This window comes from Schistocerca americana, chromosome 1, assembly GCF_021461395.2.
Source record: "Schistocerca americana isolate TAMUIC-IGC-003095 chromosome 1, iqSchAmer2.1, whole genome shotgun sequence".
In the NCBI taxonomy this organism is placed as follows: domain Eukaryota; kingdom Metazoa; phylum Arthropoda; class Insecta; order Orthoptera; family Acrididae; genus Schistocerca; species Schistocerca americana.
This window is the reverse complement of record NC_060119.1, coordinates 236,391,319-236,416,046: the sequence shown is the minus strand read 5'-3', so window position 1 is coordinate 236,416,046 and position 24,728 is coordinate 236,391,319. Positions and strand designations below refer to the sequence as shown.

The 24,728-nt window shown below is 39.0% G+C and overlaps 1 protein-coding gene across 1 annotated transcript in view; it reads right to left on the bottom strand.

Annotated features, from left to right (window-relative positions):
* Positions 1–2,837: 2,837 nt before the first annotated feature.
* Positions 2,838–24,728, bottom strand: part of LOC124622102 (putative carbonic anhydrase 3) — a 464,106-nt gene continuing 442,215 nt past the window's right edge. The window contains exon 7 of the mRNA XM_047147747.1: positions 2,838–3,889. Coding sequence (XP_047003703.1) covers positions 3,710–3,889 — 180 coding nt within the window. The 3' untranslated portion in view covers positions 2,838–3,709. The remainder of the gene's footprint in view (positions 3,890–24,728) is intronic.

Below are 24,728 nucleotides of genomic sequence, written 5' to 3'. Positions count from 1 at the left end.
GCACACATACAAGGTGGATGGTTGTAGGGATACAGGAAAGGGTTGGAACAATTGAAAGGGAGAAAGAAGTGAGAGCATTGCATCCATGTGGCAAAGTTGAGTGAGTGCCACTTGTTCCCCATCACACACTATCCACACAGTACAACATCACTCACTCTCAGCAGGCGAGCACTTACCGAGTGACCATTCCAAGGAGCTAACAAAACATGGTATTTAGTTACGTCATAATGCAGTATGAGGCCTATGGAAGAGTACTGAGCCTGCGCACACTACAACTTTGTGGACTATGCACATGTGTGTGGCAATGCAAGCTACACAAGCAAATGTGTCATCAGGAGAGGTAGTGTCATTCATCTATGGGAATGAAACTGCGTGAAGTGTATTCATCCTCTCTCTCACACACACTGCAGCCAAGTGAACGATATGCGGAAAGGGCATATGCTTGCAGTGCTCTAGAAAAAATACAGAGCAAGGAGAAGGAGAGACATCTGACTTGCAGTGACAGTAACAAATGTGGATGAATTCTGGCAGTGATAAAACATATCACATGAAAATAGACACACTGAAGCTTCTGAATAATGTACATCTGTGGGGAAAATAAAAATTTAGATTTTTAAGAAGTATCCACTATTCAAAAAATAATAAAAATACAGTATGCACAGAGACTTATAAATATTTTAATCAATTTGTAAATCCACATTTAGAGTTAAATGCACAACTTTGTGGGAAATTGATAAGTTGTAAATATGTTTATTTCATTACATTGTATTACTAGTTCTCAGTGTCATAGTGCTGGCTTGTCAGACCTTCTAAGAAGCCTGAAGCCAAATTTACAAACAAATCTGTGAAATTGCCAAGGGTACTTTCACAGCACAAGTTTGCAGGGCAGTTAGAGAACTCCTTCCTGTCCTCCCAATACGTTACACCTCTTACCTGGTTTAGATTAATCGTGGCTTCCTTACAATCTGAATCCCAGAGACAACATCAGTATGTACTCCCAAATTCAGCTTGTTTATTGCCTGTCAGCTCAGTTATGCACCTTTGATGGCTTCATAAAAACCTCTGTTCATGCAGTAGGATCTCCATTTTCACAGACGTCACTCATACCATGTCAAAAGTATCTTCCTTGACACAACATGTGCAGTGTGAAGCAGGATTTGTCCAAAGACACTCCTAACCTCATCATACAATACAATGCAATATATAATCATTACAGGCAGACATTATCTTGACCAGCTTGCCCTGATGCTAACAAATTGTCACCACAGTGAACCAGTCATCTATGAGAACTCACAATACCACCCATGTTGCAAAAGCAATCATATCTTTTGCAAGGGCTTCAACTCTCAAACCACCATTAACTGAGATATGGGATATTGTATCTTCATCTCCCAAACTGGTGTACTGTCACCAGCCCTCCATAATATTCTAGTCCATCCCCATGCTACTCTTGCTTCTAATTCTGCACCCTACTTACTATTCCCATACTGATGACCCAGTTGCATGAACTGTCACACCCACTCATCTTATTTCCTTCCATCCATACCTGACTGCCTGAACAGTCGCTTATAAACTCATAATTTAGCATTTCTTTGGCCATGAAAATATGTTTCTAATTCCTCCTCCTGTAATTTTATGATTTCGGAGCTGTTTAAAATCAAGCATACTGTTACATTTTGTAATTGACATTTTACTTTCTGGATAATGTTGAACTTCTTTCATGGATGTTTTATGAGACTGCAAGCCAATTCCAATCTTTTAGAAATCCATGTTACCACTGGAGTATTGTAATCAAGCTGATCAATGTATCAATAATAAGAAACACCATTACAAATAAAACAGTTTTCTGCATCAGTCACTCATTTGTTTTGTCCCTATGCATTTCAAAGGTTTACACCATCATCCTCAGGTGGAGAATTGTTTATTGACATAGCTGATGTACATGAATAGTACAGATGTGTTTATACAGCAGCAGACTAAGGGAATGTAAGTTATGTTGCTTCTTTTGAGGGGTTAGTCATAAACTGCTGCCTATTGTATATTCTTTCCACTGTACCGTATGTTTACACTGGCACAAGATGGAACATAACCTACATTTCCCTTCATCTGCTGCAATGAAAAGGCATCTGTACTCTTCACTAACACCAACTATGTGAATAAACAGTTCTCCAGTTTTATGCAGCGAACAGCCAAAGCTGCAAAATTAAGATCTTTTTATTTAACTGAAGACTGGTTTTGGGTGTCAGAACCCATTGTCAGATTTTAAAAAAATGCATGATAGCAGACAACCCATGTTAATATTGTACATACTTGTGTCCAAGTCAAGGTTTTCAGGCATTGTCCTGACCATGGCCATTGAAAAAGGTGACTTAGAAGCAAATAAGTATAATATTAACATGGTTTACATACTATCATGGAATACACCACTTTTTTGTTTTTATTATTTGAGAATGATTTCTGTTACCTAAAACCAGTCATTAGTTAAATAAAAAGAACTAAATTTTGCAACTTAGACTGTTTTATACATCAAACTTGTTAACACAGGTTGCTGTCCTGATATTAACCCAGCATGCTGGAAATCCAAAAAACAATTCTGGAACTGAAGATGAGGTGTGAACCTTTGAAATGCCTAATGATAAATTAAATAAATTACTGATGCGGAAAACCATTTTATTTGTATTTATCAACAGTCACAGTCCTCATACTGCCATACTTTGTGGCCAACATATTCAGGAAACACTACTGGTTTGTCATAGGTACACCAGTTCACAAGCACTGTCCTTTTCGTAAGAAAATTATATGCAGTACAGATATGAATTTCAAAAATAACTGCACCATTCCTTTGCTCATTTTTATTTTATTAGAAAAATTGTTAATACATGTTAATTTTGTACACCATTGAATTAAGTTTTGATTTTTCTTGACCAACAAGTTAAAAAAAAACCGTTGGACATTTAGTTATAATAGAATCTCTAAAAAAATTGCCAAAAGATAACATACATTAACAAATTATATTTTAATGACCATTTTCACTTACAGAAATATTCACAGATATATGGTTCAGGTAGCGGTTAAAAGTCTCACAAAAATACTGATTACTCACATTTCCTTAGCAGAAAAGAGTAATGTAATATAAACAGTTATGATTAAGTCATCATATTTTCCTTAATGAGCTAATGTCATTATGTATTAATGGTAACCTAAAGAGCATTTGTATGTATTTCAGGAGGTATACAAAACCCTGCTTCAGCAAGTCTGCAATTATGGGGAACCATGTAACATATACTCAATATGAGCTTTTATTTACATAATAGTATAACAAATCCCTTTTTTGCAAAATACTTTATACAGGACACCAAAGGCACTTCTGTTTAGTCATGTAGTTAAAGAATAATGAAGGGGAAGGTTTTAATCATCACATAAAGTTTCAAGTGAGGCTGTTCTTACTTCATGCCACATCTTTCAAACTGTGGAAGGCCTGCTGACTCCTTTAGGAGTAATATTCAAGAAGTCTGATGCGACCAAAATTTCCAATATAAGTCCCATATGAAGTTTACAACAGCACAGTCACTTGTTATATTTTGTTTTTAGATGGGTATTATGAAAATGAAATTAGTTACTTCCATTGTCTAACATCTAAAATGTCTGTTGGTTATTTTGGTTATTTTGACCACAAAATTTTCCTTCTGTTGTTACCTTCAGCTGTTACTCAGAGTTGACTGTGAAAAGTTGTAAGGATTATGGCAAAAATGGAAAGGGGTAGACTGCTGTGTAAAGTGACTGGTGCAGAATTTAGCTGTATTTCACGACCATTGATAGGCTGAACAGGGCGATAATTGATTCCCAGTGGATTCAGATCAACTCCTCGCACTCGGTGAAATGCTTCCATCTGAAACAAATTGTATTAATGGGCATATGTATACAGTTAGTTTAATACCTACATGAAATAAACATCTCCTCTCATCCTGCATGGTAGATAAATGCACTTTTTCATTTCAATGACCAAGCACTTCAAAATGAAGGCCTGAGAGCATTTTTCATACAAAAATACGTAAACTGGCAGTAGTATTGTGTTATCACTGATGGCATAGAAAAGTTTACCATTTACATTAGTAACCTCTCCATTTCACACAACTGGTATTTAAAAATGGTTCAAATGGCTCTGAGCACTATGGGACTTAACATCTGTGGTCATCAGTCCCCTAGAACTTAGAACTACTTAAACCTAACTAACCTAAGGACATCACACACATCCATGCCCGAGGCAGGATTTGAACCTGCGACCATAGCAGTCGCGCGGTTCCGGACTGAGCGCCTAGAACCGTGAGACCATCGCGGCCAGCAACTGGTATTTATTTATCCATCAGTAGACAATAAAAATTGTACGGATGATGTCAGCACTTAAATGTACACAACAAAGACATATACATACATAAATGTACACAAGTTCTGACACATAAATAGATACATACATTATTTGCTTTACTATGTCACATCCTTCTAGACCATTTAAATATTCTACAGAATATGCTGTAAAAAGCCTCTTAATCATAGATATTTACATATCATTTTAGCTAATCCATGACAGTATAAAACATTTTTCTAACAGATACTCTTAAGGGTATTTCTAAAGGCATGTATTTCATTTTAGTCTTTGATCACTTGTGGAATTTTGTTGTGTAATTTTATTCCTTTAGGGGTTTTTGTTTTAGGTTTCTTCCTGATAAGTAACTTGGACTGGATCTGTTTTTACATTCTTGCATAGACCTCTTTATTGAATACTGGTTAGTGTCTTTCTTTAGGTCACTGTTTGTAAAATGTATTTATATGGAAGAGTCAAAGTTCTCAAAGATTTAAACAACTCAGTGCAGTGAATTCTCTTGCTACTTCTTGTTATAATTCATACAGCCATTTTTGTAGCTTAAAGTTTGTTTTACAATCTACTCCTTTGTTCCCCCAGCAGGTTATGTCATAATATGCCATAATTAATTTCAGAATGGACATATGCAAAATGTGTTGTTCTAGTGCTTATTCACTTTCTGAGGACTGTAATACGATCAGTCCACTTTAACTGTGAGACAACATGCATCGCTAGAAATTCTGTTTTTGGTACATATTCTGTGAGCTCATCTTTCACCTTTATAGAGTTTCTGTTGGATTCTGCTGATGTAGAAAGTAACACTGCTGTTTTTTTCCTCATGTTGGGTTAATTTGTTCTTTTCTGTCCATCCACATACATGCATTAGGGTTTCTTCAGCTTTGTCGTTTCACTGTGGTGAAAATAACTGATGAATAGTATTAGGCCCAGCATGCTTTCTTGAGGGCCTCTAATATTCTACATTATGAGGGTGATACATTGTATAATTGAATTTTGTGTGAGAGACCTCCACCCATTGCATTCTGTTTTTCATATATGAATGAAATTGCTTATTTGCACTTATTCAGTCAGTTCAAGTGACTGAAAAGCTGGCAATGTTACTTACAGCAGATATCTCAGATGTTTTGTGAAAAATATGGTTTTAATGTGAATTACAATACTGTCTTAATATTTGGACAACTACTGTGATCCTCGTTAAAATTATTAAAATGGAAAACAGTATAGTGATCCCTGTTGTGGATCTTGAACCTTGGATAACATATTTCTCCCTCTTTACTTAGATCTCTCTGTTGTTGGACAAAGCAGTATCCAATTTCAAATGTGTCATATTTATTCTATGTCTGATGTGTTCCTGAGAATTTACTGTTAGCTTTTCATTAAACCATTTTGTCTGTTTGCTTATGAAAATATGTTACAGACATTATGCAAATAAAATACTCAAAACTTAGCCTATATTGTTCATTATAAAGATGCCCATCATATAACTAATAGTATGTAAAATTTACTTTTGCTACTACTGCAGCACTGAATTGTTTTGGTAAAACTCCTGCAAAATTCTGAATAACTAAAGGCAAAATTTGTTTCCAGTCTTCCATTGAAATGATAAATAATTGGTGCTATACTCACAGAGATAGAAATGCTAGCCAGTAAATACCTTCTGGAGGTATAGCTCACAGTGCTGCTGATAAAACACAAAAATGGACTCCAGAACTGCTAGATTTCAGAACAGCAGACTGTTTCTTCAGGCAGAGAAGAGCAGTTAGTTGCGACTGGATGGACACTTGTCATTCTCTGAACTGTCACATTTACATCTATATACTGCAAGACACCTATGGTCTGTGGCGGAGGATACTTTGTGTATCAGTGTCAATTCCCCATTTTCCTGTTCCAGTCACATATGGTTCAGAGGCAAAATGATTGTCGGTGAGCCTCCATGTGGGCTTGAATCTCACTATCTTGATGGTCTTTTCATGAGATATACGTAGGAGGAAGGAATATCCTGGTTGACTCTTCTCGGAACATATGCTCTCAGAACTTTTAACCGTAGACAATACCATTATGCTGAATGCCTCTCTTGCAGTGTCTGCCACTGGGGTTTACTGAACATCTCCATGCCACTTTTGCACTTATGAAATGAACCTGTAATGAAACATACTGCTGCTCTTATGATCTTCTCTATTTCCTCTATCTGGCCTACCTGATATCGATCCCATACTGATGAACAATATTCAAGTATTGGTAGAAAGAATGTCTTGTAAGATACTTCCTTTGTTGATGGACTACATTTCCTGGGGTTTCTTCAAATGAATCTCAGTGTGGCATCTGCCTTACTTGCAGTTAATTTTATGATGTCATTCCTGTTCCATTTCAAATCATTCTATATGTGTATGTCTAAATATTGTTGTTCTGCTGAATAATTACACAATAAATGTCTTTCTGTCTGTGTATTTGCAGTGTGTTACATTTGTTTATGTTGCCACTCCCTAGACCAAGTGTCAGTCCTCTGCATGTTTTGCTGTACTTAGCTACAATTTTCTAGTGTTGTGACTTCTCTGCATACAACAGTATCATCTGCAAATGCCACATGGAACTTCTGATGTTATACTATATCGTTTATACATATTGTAAAAAGTAATGGTCCTACAACACTCCTCTTGGGCAGACCTGAAGTTACTTTTACATTTGATGACTTCTCTCCTTTCAGAATGACATGTTGTGTTCTGTTTGTTAGAAATTCTTTGATTCAGTCACACAATTGTCTGATATTCCATGAACTTGTATTTTGTTCATTAGGCGGCAGTGTGGAACTGTACTAAATGCGTTCCACAAGTCAAGGAACACGGCATCTACTTGGGTGCCTGTATCTATTGCTTTCTGGATCTCTGTTAACCAATGCATAATCTTTGAACCCCCCCCCCCTCTCTACTATTGATTTGTTGATACCTATAGTCTCTCTTATGTTAGTATTTTGTACACAGTACAGCTTGGAGATGTCATATCTTTACCTCAACAAGTCCATTTGGCACTTTTTATTGCTTATGTTTCTGCTCCGTGTGTAGCGATGTTTTCAACAACTGAACAATATCACTTGCTTGAACTGCGCTTCGGTTGTCGAAAGGCCCTCTTGCCCTGCCCTACTGTATATTTATGTCATCTTCACTTCTACATTTACATTGACATTCATGCTCCACAAGACACTGGATGGTGCACTGTGAAGGGTACCTTGTACCACTACTAGACATTTCCTTTCCTGTTCCACTCACAATCAGAGCAATGAAAAAATGACTGTCCATATGCCTCTTCTTATCTTATCCTTGTGGTCATTATGCAAAATGTACATTGGCAGCAGTAGAACTGATCTGCAGTTGGCTTCAAATTCTGTTTATCTAAATTTTGTCCAACAGTATTTTCGAAAAATAACATTGTTTTCCCTCCAAGTACCCTCATCTGAGTTCATAAAGCATGTCCATAAAACTCATGTGTTGATCGAACCTACAGGTAAAAAGTCTAGCAACCTAGCTCTGAATTGCTTTACTTAATCCGGCCAGATGGCGATCCCAAACAGGTGAGCAGTACCCAACAATTGGTTGCATGAGTGTGCAGTACGCAGTGTCCTTTACATATGAAATGAATTTTCCTAAAATTCTCCCAATAAACTGAAGTCAACAATTTGCCTTCCCTACTACTGTCCTTTGTGCTCCTTCGGTTTCATACTGCTTTGCAGTGTTATGCCTATTTATTTAATTGATGTGACAGTGTCAAGCAGTGCACTGGTAGCGCTGCAGTCGAACATTATGGGGTTGTTTCCCCTACTCACCTGCATTAACTTACTTTTGCTACATTTAGATGTAGCTGTCATTCATCACACCAACTAGAAATTTTGTCTTAAGTTACCTTGTATCTTTCTACAGTCACTCAATGTCGACACCTTCCTGTACACCACAGCACCATCAGCAAACAGCCACCTGTCCATCAGATTATTTACATATACGGAGGAAAACTATGGGCCTATCACACTTCCTTGTGGCACTCTCGATGATACCCTTGTGTCTGATGAACACTTACTGTCAATGACACAGTACTAGGTTCTACAGCTAAAGAAGTCTTTGAGTCACTCACATATCAGGGAACCTATTCTGTATGCTTGTACCTTCATTAACCCTTTAACTGCACTGGAAGTGTTAACACGCGTGCCTTTGTACCTGTCCCTGTGTGCTCCGAACGTGTTTATGCACGCCACCAATCCTTCTACCTGGTACTATGAACGTGTCTACATGTAGACACTTTCAGGTACAAAGGCAAGCGCGTTAACGCATCCAGAGAAGTTAAAGGGTTAACAGTCTTCAGTGAGGCACTATGTCAAACACTTTCCAGAAACCTAGGAATAAGAGGTCTGTTGCCGTTCATCAATGGTTTGCAGGATATCTTCTGACAAAAAGACAAGATGAGTTTCACTCAAGTGATGCTTTCTAAATACATGCTGATTTGTGGACAGAACATTTCCGTTTCAAGAAAATTTATTATATTCGAACCATGAATATACTGAAGAATTCTGTGGCAAAGCTGTGATAAGGATATTGGTTTGTAATTTTGCAATTCTGTTCTTTTACCCTTCTTATGTGCAGGAGTCATCTGCAATTTTTTCCGGTCACTTGGGACTCTGTGCTGGGTCAGTGATTCATGGTAAATACCAGCTAAGTAATGGGCTGATGCAGTAGAGGACTCTCTGAAAAACCGAATTTGGATTCCATCTGGACCTGGCAACTTATTTGTTTTCAACTCTCTCAGTTGCTCCTCTATGCCTGGAATGCCTATTTCTATGTCCTCCATACGGTGGTCTGTGTTATGACCAGACAACAGTATATTTGTACAGTCCTCCTGCATGAATCATTTCTTAAATGTGAAATTTACAACTTCACCTGTCCTTTGCTGTCTTCTATTGTCACACCAGACCAGTCAACAACTGACTGAATAGGAGCCATTGGCCCTCTTAGTGATTTTATGGAGGACCAGAATTTTCTAGGGTTCTCAGCAAGATCTTTTGCTATGGTAAGAAGGCAATTGCTGTATTGTTTAAGCATTAATCTTTTCACAGATGCATGAATTTCTGTAGCAACACTGTTGATAAGTTTGGACCTGTTTGTAGCTACAGGGCTTAAATATTTCCATTGTATATGGGCTGCTGAAAAAGTTGCCCAAGACAGTTTTCAGAAAACTGTATTAGGCAGTATTTCACAAGATTGGCATCCATAGCACCTGCAGTGAATCCACAGACATCCTAGTCTATACTCAGTAGGTCAACTTTTCCTCCAGTTATTATTGCATGATACAGGTATTTCCATGCTACTGACCTTGGACTTCCTTTGAGTGATTTGAAAACTGTGATAGCAGAACTGGGCAGATGGTAAAAACATACAGTAATTAACTTGAGTTCATCTAGACCTCTTGCACATGTCCAGGTAACTTCACAATCAAGACTCAGTTTCAACCTCAATACACACATATTTTTGTCAACTGCAATGAATACTTGTCCTCCTATGGCTTCTAATCTATCTTCCTGATATACATTCCATGCCTCACTAAATATTTTAGAGCTTTTCACTTCAGGCTTTGCCTAGTTCTCAGTTCTGGAACAATTTGAGCATGACAACCTTCACTTTTTCCATTTGATGATATTGTAATTCCCAAATCCTTAAATGACTTACATCCCCTGGGCTCACTGGTTCCAGTCTTCATATATTCGGTTATTGCCAAGCTAACTGTGTGGTCCCATTTTTCTTTCAACTACTGGAACATGTACTCAGTGTCATTCTAGTCTCTTCCAATGATGACTCATTCATTAGCAAAGAAAAAAGTGTACACATTTTCTCTTCTAGGCTTTTTAACTGCTTCCTCCACATAAATTTTAAATAGCATCCTTGCTATTGCCCTTTTGTAACATGAAACTCTGATGACACTGAATTTCCTACACTGACAGCACTCACACAGTTGACATATACCTGTTTAACTGCTTTGAGGTAAGGATTTGACACACCACTATTCTTCACACTTGTCCACAGATTGTTTTGCAGTATTGTATCGCAGGCCTTTTACACATTCACAGAGACTAAATTGGTCTCTGGCAATTCTCTTCTCTATCAGATTATGTAAAGTGAATATTCCATCAATACATGAGTGTCCTGGTCTTAAACCATTCTCTTCTTCAGATATTATAGCCTCCATCTGTATTCTTTCTTTTAAAATTTTCCCATTTAGTCGTGCTAGTGATAGCATCACATTTAGGCTCCAGTAATTTCTACCATCCTGCTCAATCTTATAGAATGAAGTAATAACAGACTTTTCTCATTCCTTGGGTACCTAGTACCCTTCCAAATGCTACTAGCAGTTCTTCTCAAAGGTGTTAGATGCAATTCAGGTTGGAGTTTTGAGCATTATATTACAGAAATACATCTGATTTTCTTTGTATGATGATGTCAGGGTCCTTTGTGGACAGAGTTTAAGGGATACACATAGCCACTTGAGTGCCATACCATCTGCTCTCTGGTGAATGTCTCTCCACTGATCCACAAACCAATAATCACACTGCACCTCCCTAAGCAATGTGTATTAGTGTCTCACAGATCTTGCTGTTAATTGCTTTTCAGGGTGCAGAGTGTTGCATCAAGAAACTTAAGGAGTTAATACAATGAAACAGCATTTTCAGAATGGGAAATAATCACTACAGGTGTGCCACAGGGATCGATATCAGGTCCAATCTTGTTCTTGTCAGATACTTAAAGAATCATGCATTGTATATTCAAGCAGAAATAATTTTCTTTGCTGCTCATGCAAGCATTATTATCAAACATAATGATACTTGAAAATCTAAATAATTGCTTGAAAATTAGCAGGTTCTCTGAAAATGGTCTGTTTCTGAGAAAAGACGGCAGAGGCAATTCAGTACTGTATGAGGTCAGCACATCATTAGAAATAATACATGAGGGTAATGCAGTAGAGGAAACAAATAAAATAACCTAAGCTGGAAGTCACTATTACAGATTGTCATAAATGTCTCTGCAACTTTTGTGTTATAGATAATATCACAGTGTGTTTGTTGTGCAGGAGCACAGAATGAGGTTAATATGTGGTGCCCACCATGGAACTTCTGGTAGATAGTACTTTTAAAGAGTTGAGCATACTGAGAACAGCATCACAGTCAATTCACTCCCTAATTAAGTTTTTTGTGAACAACTATCACTCACAGTCCGAAAACAACATTCATAACTACAATACTAGAAAGAGAAATTATTACACCATCCATCACTCAGTTTTAGGATGCCACAGAGAGAAGTGAGGTATTCACCCTTGAAAACCAATGACCACCTACACAGTGATGTAAAGAATTTAATGGATGATAAAACTAACTCCACAAACTTAAATTATATCCACTTCACAACCGCTTCTACTCTATAGAGGAATCTTAATATTTAGTAGTTTTTCATTTTATTTATTTATTTATTTTTAAGTGGGAGAGAGAATTATAGGCATGACAATGTTTGTTCCTTTGATCAGATTACAGGATATAAAATCTTTCTAATACTCAGATCTATGGCTTAAGAGAAAAATCATGTTACTGAGAACTGTCCTATCACATTTCCATGGATCTCTTTGTCACTGATCTTTCTACCTGAGCCACAGCAGAAGTCCTCTGCAACAATTGTCCAGGATTTCTGAAGATTAGTTTGTGTAGTATGCCTAATAGATTTAGTTAATTTCTTAAGCCTGCCAGAGAAGTATTTGGTACCTGCGCTTCTCTGATATTTTTGCACTTCACTGTAGTTCACACCTAAAAAATCACTCCTACAGAATGCTCAAACTTGTGAGTCTCAACAATCATAACTCATCTGAACTCATTCAGTTGTTTCTATTGAATAATTGTGGCAGAAGACATGTTCTTAATCTTGACACTTAGAGGGGTTGCACAATAATATGAAAACACTGTAAGAAATGCATGCTTGAACATAAATGCAGATGCTAGCCAACCCAGCATATGGTGTCATCATATTTGACCACGAATGGCATCTGTGCAGTGCCATCAATATGTTTCAAATGTCAGTCATGGTGTCAATGTAGTTGTGAGTGCATTATGTTGGAGCTAAATGAATTTGAACATGGACATATTGTTGATGCTTGTATGGAGAGTGCCCTCATAATCAAGGCAGCTGAAGTATGTGGTGCTTCAAGAGGCACCATATCACAGATTTATGCTGCATACAGTGAAAGCAAGAAATAATTATCCGCGAAGTCACAATGAATACGAAAGTGTTTGTTGAGTTATCATGACAGAGGGGCATTAATGAGGACATTGATGAAAACATTGCACCTGTGAACCCTTTGCGTACCAAAACAACACAAAGGGAGGTCCATAACATGGGAACTGTGGGGTGACCTGGAATTCCAAAACCACTTGGCAGTGATGCAAATGCCTGTAACAAGAGAACAGTGTGCTGAAGCAATAAAATGTGGACTTTGGAGCAATGGAAGAAAGTCATTTGGTTGGAGAAGTCTTGTTGCAAACTGTTCCAACAGCTGGCTGAGTTTGCATCCCAAGGGTGAAACATGGTGCGGGTATGTTTACGATTGGGGCTGCTGTATCATGGCATTCCATTGTGCCCCTGCTTACTCCGCAAGGTCATGTTACTGCCAAGGATTATGTGAACATTTTGGTTGATTGGGTCAATCCATTGGCACAATATTTGTTCCCCAATGGTGATGCTAAGTTCCGAGATGACAAGGCCACTGTTCACACCGCTCGCATCATCAAGGGCTGGTATTGTAAGCACAATGATGAATTGCTGCATCTCCCCTGACTGCATCAGTCACCAGTCTTTGTGGTCTGCTTTGGAGAGAAGGGCGCTTGAATGCTATCAGCCTCCATTACAATTACCTGAACTTGCCATCATATTGGGGGAAGAATGGTATAATATTCACTTGAAAACCATACAGAACCAGTATTTATCCATTTAAGATGATTGGAAGCTTTTTGAATGCAAACAGTTTTCCTAAACCATATTAGGTCTGCTAAAGTGTTGTGTTTTTGGTGTTTCAATATTTTTGTACATCCCTGTTAACCATCAGGTGCATAGCCTGGCATCACACAGAAGTTAATCATTGCTGGAGACTTTTTGCCACATAACATATACCAAGTTTTACACAACTCTTTTTCTTCAGAGGTTAAAAAGATAAAATAAAAATATAGCTCAGTACTAATGAAATAACAAAATGAAGAGCAAATCGCAGCATTCTGGCCAGGATATCACAAATTTTAAGCATTTTCTCTGCTAAGCCCTTTCTTCTATATATTCCCGTATGTGGGCCAATATTTCAATAATTTTTAGTGACAAAAAATAACCTAACATACAATGAAAGTTTAAAACTATAAATGAACTGGTAATTATTTCCCACTTCTTGTGATGCTGCATCGAGCTAAAAAAAAAAAAAAAAAAAAAAAAAAAAAAAAAAAAAAAAAAAAAAAAAAAAAAAAAAAAAAAGAAGAAGAAGAAGAAGAAGAAGAAGAAGAAGAAGAAGAAGAACTTCAAATTATTGAAATATTGGGTACATAAACTAAGCAAACTACATCTACATCTATACTCTGCAAACCGCTGTGAAATATGAGCAATACATAGGGGGTTTGCAGAATGTTCCTAGAGGCATCATTTAAAGCTGGTTCTTGCAACTTTTGTAAGTAGGCTTTTTCAAGATAGATCTTCAAGAGTATGACAGTTTACTTTCTTCAGCATATCGGTGACAGTCTCATGTGGGTCAGACAAACCTGTCATCATTCGTGCTACACTTCTCCATATATGTTCAAAATCATCTATTAATCCTATCTGGGGGACAGGTCCCACACACTTGAGGAATATTCTAGGATGGATTGTGCGAGTGATTTGTAAGCAATCTCCTTTGTAGACTGATTGCATTTTCCCAGTGTTCTTCCAATAAACCAAAGTCTGCAAGTTGCTTTACCAATAACTAAACCTAAATGATCATTCAATTTAACATCCTCACAAAGTATTTTTTCCCATATATCTGTATGAGTTGACCGATTCTAAGTGTGACTCATTGATAGTGTAGTCATAGGATAGTACATTTTTTGTTTTGTGAAGTTGACAGTTTTATATATCTGAATATTTAAAGTTAGTTGCCAATTTTTGCATCACTTTGAACTCTTGTCAAGGTCTGACTGAATATTTATGCAGCTTCTTTCAGACATTTCAAGTTAGCTACAACGTAAGATTGAATCTACATCTGCACTTCACAAGCCACCCTATAGTTCTGTCTTCATGGTCTTTTTGTGAGATATCTGTAAGAGGCAGCAATACATATTGATTGACTTGGAACATACCTGCCTAAGATATATTGCAAAATATTCTTGAACTTTGTTCATCTATACTCAAGATTTTCAGTTTTAGAGATAAAGGTTTCATGTTGACCTCCAAGGTAATCTGAAATCTGTTCAGTGTCTCATTCCCTAAGCAGAAATGATGCCATAATAGCCTGATAACTGAAATCAGAATGTAACTTATTGAACTTGTGGAGTGCATGTGCATGTTACACATATCCCATTACCCTAGTAGCCACTTTCTGTGTATAATTCACACCTGACCTGTTAAGAAGGACTGTACAATTGTCCACAGTTTAGCAGAGGGTAGTAAAACCACACCCATCATCATCATGGGATCATCTAAACCTCTAGTTTAATTCTTTCATCATGATTCCTAGCCAGAGGACCACAATCAGTTCTGGGAACAATGCTGCAAAACACTAGCTTGGCTTCCACCCCACACATGCGGCTAGCTGTCATTATCAAGGAAGCCAGTTACTTCTACAAACTGAGGACGGCCTCTGAACCCAGGTGGCAGGCATTATTCATGTCAACACGACCTATAATTTGCATGTTTGTGCATCCAGTGCACCCAACTGCTGCTGTCAGAGCCTCCTCCACATCTTGGATGAGACCTGATGGCAAGCAAATTAGTAGACACTGGCCTTTCTTCCTGACCTGCTTGCTATTTCCCTAAGTCACTTCATCACCTGCCTAACACTGGAGCTCTGAAGGACCAGCAAACCCAGCTTCTGCACTTGTCCAGACATTTCAGGAGGATCACCTCCAGGCCCAACAAATGGACTTTCAGCCAACTTGTTTTTAATGCGTAAGGGGACAGCTGCATGAACAGTGCCCACTTTCGTCTTCTGCTCAGAGTTTTCGACACAGGAGCTGCCCACTATTAACATTCAGTGAATGTGGACTGGCCAGGTTGAACAATTGGAAGGCGCTGTGCTGTCAGAGGATCCTAGGAAGTGCTGTAGGTACCAGATATGACAAAGTTTTTGTCTCAGGTGCTTCAGTACCAGTATAGCATGTGTACAAGTATGAAATGCGGATTTCAGACAACAGATGTCACACCAATATATTTTGGGCCATACAGATTTGATACTGCATCATTTTGTTGTGTCATCAACAAGTGTCTGACACACATGATTGATAAATTGGAAAAGTGTGTGCAAAGGTTCTGTTGTGTTGTGATGTGTTCAATGTGTCAAAATTTATACGGAACAAAGAGCATTTGTGGACAGCATTATTTTTTTGTTTTCATTTGAGGAAAACTGTTGCTGAATAATACTTATGGTGAACATGCTTCATCACAAGATATGTGTGAACTATGGATTTGGCATTTCAAAAATTGTGACTTCAATGTTGTAGACAAGAAATGTGGAAAACCACCAGAAAAATATGAATATGAGGAATTGGAAACATTGGTGAACAAAGATGATTTGCAGACATAAAAGCAACTCACTGAGCTATTGGGCACAAGCCAACAAGCTGTTTGCAATCAGCTATGAGAGACTGGGAAGATGCAGAAGTTTCCAGAATGAGATTTTCACTCTGCAGCGGAGTGTGCGCTGATATGAATATCTGCTGATATGAATATCTGCAGATTCAGAAGACTGGTAGATGGGTACCACATGAATCAAATGATAGGCAAATGGAAAAGTGCAAAAACACATGACATTTTGCTTGCTCATAACAAAAGGAAGTCATTTAAGCATTGTATAGTTACAGGGGAACAAAAGTTGATTTATATTGAGAATTACAAGCAGAAAAAATCATGGATAGACCCAGGCACACCATCCACATTAACTGCAAGACTGAATTGCTTTGACAGAATACAATGCCCTGTGTTTGGTGGGACCAAAGAGGTGTGGTCCATTATGAGAGTGCGTGGAACTAAGAGAATTAGCAGATGCATTATCTGCACGTGGTAATAGGCTCCAGTTGTAACCTTCCATGAATCCGGACATGTGCATTAGTGGCACGGAAGGTGTTACTCAGAGTATTCTTTCTCCTTGTTATTATTTATGGTGTACCTACTATTACAGTTGACATTTGTGGCCAGCAGCTGGCTTCAGGTTTTAATATTGGAGATTTCTGTACATTTTCCAGTGACAAAATTTTCATAACACAGTAATTTAAAAAAGCAGTATTTTTTGCCAGTCAAATTTCTTTTATGCTAGCTGTTTGTGAATAGCATTCTTTTTTACTGACTGCTTTGTATTCTTGAAATGGAATGGACCAAACAAGTGTCAAGGATTCTAATCCAGACACATACCAAGTAAAGCTGTATGTAAATTCCTTAAAATCTGCTGTATCATAATAAGGTACGTTAACAGTCATTTATTTCAGAGTAAATATGCATATTACTTTATATGTGTGATTTTCAGTTGGTATAAATAGTGCCTTTATTCACAAAAATTCTAATTTGATTTGATTACATCTTTTGCTTTATTTCAGCATGCTAGGAAGGAGAAACTGGCTACAGTTGGTGAGAGAATGTATTCACAAAATGGTTAAACAAATGATTTAACTCCTACTTCTGATGAGGTGAAATTGTCTCCTACATTAGGGTCTACTGTGTCACTTGAACAATTCCGTCCTGTATCATCGACAGCACCTTGTCACCCAGAACCCCAGGTGAGGGGCAACATCCCATGACCTGGAATTCTGGACAACTTTTCCAAACTCTCCCCATTCCCAATCTTCATCTGTCCTTTACAATCATCCCTCTTCCTCTCCCCCCAACCTTTCTGCCAGAAAAAGGAGACACTTGCTCTGAAAGCTTGCACATTTCTTTAACCTTTATGTGTCTCTTCTCCTGCCGCTGCTTCATGAGCAGGTTTTTTTGTCTATCCAATTTTATTATTTTAATGATATGAATATAATAGAGGGAAACATTCCACGTGGGAAAAATATATCTAAAAACAAAGATGATGAGACTTACCAAACAAAAGCGCTGGCAGGTCGATAGACACACAAACAAACACAAACATACACATTATTTCATTGATATATTGTCAAGAAATTAGAAATTCTAGTTCCAGTTCCATGTATTATTGCTATTGTATTGTGTAGTAGGTCGACATGAATGTGCCGCAGTTCCAAACATGTATGCTTGGGGTGCTACTGGAGAGATGTAGCTTCATCATGAAACAGGGGCTTAAATATCTGCAGCTGTATGATTCGTCAGGCATAGTAGAAATTTTGTTTATGGCCAGTGCACAGAGGTACGAAAAAAATTCAGAGAACAATTTTAGATAACTGAATATCATTACTTTCACATAATTTAAATGATTTAAGCAGTCCATACTAGGAAAGTTCTCAGGAGGCAGGAATGTTATGTGTTTGATATTTAATTGGCATTCGGAATGACATATCATGTCAATCATAGGTGCTGCAAGCTACCTCACCACCCAGTCCACCTGGCTGCAGCAATAGCTGAGCATGAGCTGTGGACAGTTGCCAGCATGCAGTGCCAGTACATAACTGGTAAGAAGTGCCCTCTGCCACAAAAAATTGTTAAGATGCACTCTCATGCACAAAATTGGTAAGAAATCAATTTGCATGAAATATTTAAAAATTATATACACAAAACTTACTTGTAAGTGTACCTATTAATGAAAACCATATCAAAATATGTACAGTTGTTCCTGAGATTGGCTAGATCATACAGACAGAACTGCGCCAATGGACTTCAGTTATGAGAAAGGAGATAGATATGTCAACAGTCCATTGTCTCATAAAGACTGTTTCTGATGACAATCTCTGTTTGTCTCACTAACTGCATATATTCATTATCAGCAAAGATGGTAATACTGGTGTAGCTGAGTGCCCTAAAACAACACCATCATTTCATAGTTCAGAAGATCATGCAGCAGGACCATACACATAACAGCTGCGTTTTGTTCAATGCAAGACACAAGTTGAGGACAGCTTGACTTTCGCTGTAGCTATTTATCTCAGATGTATTAAAATGTTTTGAAGTTCTGTTGTATAGTACATGTTGATGTTTTACTGCTTTATGATGGATCATAACTAACTTATGTAATACTGCCATGATAGGAGATGGCTGTAACAGTAATATGAATAAAAACTGAATAAAAATTGTAATTTGTTTTGCCATTAGACAATATGCCAGTGTTTACTTCTATCTTTCATTTCTCAGGTTTTCTTTCTTTCTTTCTTTTCTTCTTCTTCTTCTTCTTTTTATGGACAACTCCAAATCCCATGCACAAAAATCCTGAAATTCAGTGGTAAAGCAATGTTACAAAAAGACGACATCTATTATGGGAGTGTGAGATAATGTATTGTCCACCCACATCTTTTCCTACAGTTCCCTTCTCATCTTTGTTATGTACATACTTCACCATTTTCAACCAATGTGGTCACGCACAGATTCACAATTGTGGCCGCTCCTACTGCTTCGAATGCTCTTCTACGTACCACACGTCCACCACAGCATAGTTATAATATTCTCGTAATAACTAATTACTATTTCACCTCTGAATGCTCCCACCACTCCTGACACATTGCTCCTGTCAGAATTTTATGTGCATGTGTGCTGACAACTTGTGCATGATCATATGTGCATGTGTGCTGACAACTTGTGCATGATCATATATCCTCATGTCACAAAACTATCCAATTGCCATCAGCCAGTTTCTTCTGCCCTTTTGACTCCCCAAACTCATGCACTGTTATCCACTACCCTTACAACCACAAAATACTTACACTCTTCCATTTCTCACATCATTTCCTTGTTTCCTTAGCACCATCCCTATGGATCCCTGTTCCATCTATCTGCACCAGCTCAGAAAAGTATCACTTTCCCTGGCCAAAACCTATTTACCCAGTCTGTTCCTTAAATGCTGCCTAAGCCATGAATCCCCGCCCCTCCACACACACACACACACACACACACACACACACACACACACACACACACACCAGTCTAACCACAAAAATTGCCTTTTCTGGATCATACCCCTCCTTTGACAACAACCTGCACCTTTTCAGATTGTGTCAGTACCTATCCCTTACAAACCTGCTACTGTAGAAACACATCTCCATGGCACAGGCATCCCAGAACTACATCTGCTTCCTCCACACAAGATACTGTTACTGTGCAGTCCTTACTATATACACCACATGTCCAAAATTGAAATTCTTGCACTCCAGCACCTGGAAGAACACTTCAGACAACATCACCATAAATTGTTCAAATTGTTGACATCCTACTCCCATCCTGATGTATGACTATCCATCAACACCTATCCTACCCACAGTGGACTCCCCGTCAAACTCTCATAACACCCAGATCCAGCCTAGCTGACCTTTCCAATTTATTACATCCTCCAGAACTCCCTCCTAATGCTCCACAAAGTCTAGAACCCAAACAAACCCAAAACACTGTTGTTAACCTTTCCACCAAAACCTCAATCACACACAAGTTTCAGTCCTATCCACAAGACCACCTTCAGTGCCACACCCAAGTTTAACCATGCTGGACTTCTCAAAGACTTACTCTCCTTCTCCCAGTCCCTGCAATGAAAATACTTCTTTGCCACAAATCGCTCCAACCACAGCCATCATAATCTCAACATTGTACCTTGCCTCTCCTAGTTCATGCCACTATCCAACCATAACACACCCCCCCCCCCCCCCCCCACCTTACTCCCACCTAACCATACCTAGTCACCTTCCAGGAATTCCTGAATTCCTTTACCTCCAATTTGGCCTTACCATCCCTCCCCAGATCCCTTCCTAAGAACAATAAACTTTCAACAGAAGAAATGGTAGCTGCGCACAACCTCAAAACAGATCATGCCTTATCAAACTCCCTGCAGACAAAGGCCCCACCACTGCTGTGATGAATGACAGTGACTAACTGGTGGAAGGCTTCTGCCAACTGCCTGACTCTTCCACCTACAACCTCTGATATAGTGACCCGATCCCAGAAGTCCGTCACAGCCTCCAATCGCTACTGAAATCCTTAGGCCCTTCCCAGAACCCCTCCTCTGAGTCCATCTCCCTCCACACCCCAAAGACACTCAGCACACACACCTTCTGCATGCTCCCAAAAATCAACAGACCTAACAATACAGGATGCCCCATTGTAGATTGCTATTGTGCTCTCACTGAAAGAATTTTCACTGTTGTTGACCAACATCTCCAACCAAACTACCCCCTCCAATGTTCTTCAGACTCCAGACTCACTACCTCATTCCTCATACACCTTACCAATTACTTCCTGACACAAACTACTTCTCCATTTAAAGGAATGTGCACAAACAAATCAGCGGCACACATGTGGCGACCCACATGGCACCCTCCTCTGCCAACCTATTTATGGGGCATCTAGAGGAAACTTTCCTAGCCTCCCAAAAATCCATACTCATAGTCTGATTCAGCTTCATTGATATCTTTATGATATGGACTCAGGATCAAGACACCATATCCCCATTGCTTCACAACCTCAGCATCTTCTCTCCCATCCGATTTACCTGGTCTTTCTGAATCCAACAATCCACCTTCCTGGAGGTTGACCCCTGCCTCTCTGATGACTCCAGCCATTTCTCTAGCCACATTAAAATCACTGACCACCAACTATACCTGCATTTTGACAGTTGCCATCCCTTCCACAGCAAAAATTCCCTCCCATACAGCTTGGCCACCCATAGACAATGTATTTGCAGTGACTAGAATCTATTTTTGCGATGGGATGAAAAAGCTAGTGGGTCGCTGGACCAAGTTTATATTCCTGAAAAGAGTAAGGGATGTCTTTATGAAACAAAAATTTTTCTAGCTTTTTTACCAGACTTATCAAATCATTGTCATATAAACGTAAGAAAAATTTTTGTTTTGTAAAGACCAAGCAGGATAGTAGAGACACGTCGTGTGTGAAGAGTTACAACATGGTCCTGTCTGCAGCAAGACAAGTATCCACAAGTACAGCGGAATGATATCAGAAGCACCACAGAGTGTCAACACAGCAATCATTGTTGCGGCTTTCCTTAACACGACAGCAGGGAGAGGTAGGCTGAAAGTGGGGCCCTCAACAACACCGAACACAGGACTGATAGCGCGTCGTCCTTTCATAAAAGTGATGGTTCTGAGTATAGCATCACGATGTTCAGTATGAGGGTGATTTGATAAGTCTGATAAAAAAGCAAGAAAAATTTTTGTTTCATAAAGACCATGCAGAATAGTAGAGACACGTCACGTGTGATGAGTTACAAAATGGTCCTGTCTGCAGCAAGTATCCACAAAGGCCTTCATAGAAAGACAGCCCCCTCCCCCCTCAGACCTAGTCCACAAAGAGACTTCCTGTGCTGTATCCTCATACACCCCCAATCCTCCCACCATCCCCAAGAAACAGCTACAGAGGACAAAGGAACACACCCATTGTCACCCAATACCATTCTGGACTGGAACAACTGAACCACATTCTTCATCGAGGATGTGACTATCTATCTTCATGCCTGGAAGATCCTTCTCACCTCTTCTAACATGGTGCTCTATCAGCCACCAAACTTACACAACATCCTACTCCATCACTATGCCACTACCACTTCCAACCCCTGTGGAAGACCCACATGCAAAGACCTGCCCAGTCCACCCACCCAGTACTTCCTACTCCAATACATCACAGGCTATCCCATCAGATGTCAGGCCACCTGTGAAAGCAGCCATGTCATATGCCAACTCTGCTTCAAAAACTGCAGAGCTTTTTATGTTGCAATGACTATCAACCAGCCGTCCACTAGATGAATGGCCACTGCCAAACTGTATCCAAGAACAAAGTTGACTATCCTGTGGCACAACATGCAGCTGGGCATAACATGCGCAATCACACTGGTTGCTTCACAACCTGGGCCATCTGGAGCCTCCCTTCCACCACCAGCTGTGCAGATGGGAGTTATCCTTGCAACACTCCCTCCACTCCTGTAATCATCCTGGCCTCAATCTCCTTAATCCACTGTTCCCACACCCCCTCATCCTTTTACCCTCTCCCAATTCATGTTCCCACATCAGCTTCAGCATGCATCTCACCTCACTGGCTCTGTCACCTGTGCATCACATACATAGCCCAAGTACTTACCACCCCTCTCTCCTGCATTCCTAGCCAGAAAACTGGCTGCCTCCCTCCAAGCTACTAACCACCCCTCCCACCTCTCCCTTCCTCTACCCACTCCACATGACATTTTGTATTTATAGCATATTTTCACATTAATGTTTCAGAGATGTTAGACTAAGCCACTATAGTTTCTTTAAATTTGTATGACATTTTATTGTGGCTATAATAATTGTTCTTCAGTAATTACCTATGAAAATAATAGGCATTCCCAAGGAAATGTTAAAGACTCTCTGCTGTTCCAGATCTATATAAATGATTTAGGAGACAATCAGAGCAGTTGTCTTGCATTGTTTGCAGGTGATGTTGTCATTTACTGTCTAGCAATGTCATCAGAAGATCTAAAGAAATTGTGAAATGGTTTTGCAAGATACCTGTGTGGTGCAAAGTGTGGCAGTTGACATTGAATAATAAATAGAGAAAGGTCTTCCATGTGAGAACTTCAAAGAATTCCATTAAATTGTAGTTACACAATAAACCACACAAATTTAAAAGTTATCAATGCAACTAAATACCTAGGGATTATAAATTCAAACAGCCTAAATTGGATCCTTCACATACCTAATGTTGTGGGGGGAAAGCAAGCAAAGATGTATTTTATTGGCAGAACAGTTTAAAGATGCACCAAATCTACTAAATAGACTGAATACACTATGCCTATCCATCATATTCTGGAGTACTGCTGCTTGGTTTGGAATCCATACCACATGGGATTGATGGAGGACATTGAAAATGTCCAAAGAAGAGCAACTTGTTTGTTATTATTGGGTAAGAGGAGAGAGATGCAAATTGGGGCGGCAATCATTAAAACAACGGCAATTTTGTTGCTGAGAGATCTTTTCACAAAATTTCAATCACCAACTTCCTCCTCCAAATGCAAAAGTGTTTTTTTTATTTGAGAGAGGAACAGTTGACAATATTCTGAAAATGGTTCTCTGACTCCTCTGCTAATAACTTAAGTGTGAGTTGCAGAGTAGTCATATATGGTATAATTAGACAGATAAAAAGTCAACTCACTGAGCAGTGGCAGAAAAAAACGCATATAAAAGCTAAGGAAATAGGCAAGTTTTGGGGCTAGTGGCTCCTTCTTCTGGCAGAAAGGTTGAAGGGAAAGGAAGAGGGATGAAGCAAAGGGACTGGTGAGGTTTAGGAAATCAAGAGAGTTATGTAAAAGGTTGCCCAAAACTCTGAGCTCAGGGAAGACTTACCGGAGGCGATGAGAAGGAAAGACTGATTATTAGGGATTGGACTGAACAAGATTTGAATGCCTGAGAGCTCAGTGGCAGAAGATATGGTAATGAAAACACAGAGATTACTGACAAAACATTGTGCAGGAGCTAATAAGAATGGAAAGCGAAGTGCATTATATGTGGTAGAGGTTGGGGGGGGGGGGGGGGGGGTTTGTAAGAAAAAGTAGACAGGTAAGGAAATAAAAGATATAGAAAAATGAAAGGGAGTGAACAAAGGAATAGTTACTGAGAAGAAATGCCAAGACCAAAGAAATTAATGTAAATTAAGACCAGGTGGGTGGTGAGAACTAAGTTTCTCCTGCAGAATTCTACATCTTCATCTACGTTTACAGTCTGCAAACCATTGTGAAGTGCATGGTGGGGAGTACGTTCCATTCTAACAGTTATTAGGGTTTCTTCCTGTTCCATTCACTTACAGAGTGTGGGAAGTATCCAGAATGAAATTTTCACTCTGCAGCGGAGTGTGCACTGATATGAAACTTCCTGGCAGATTAAAACTGTGTGCCTGACCGAGACTCGAACTCAGGACCTTTGCCTTTTGTGGGCAAGTGCTCTAGTTCTGCTAGGTCTGCAGAAGAGCTTCTGTGAAGC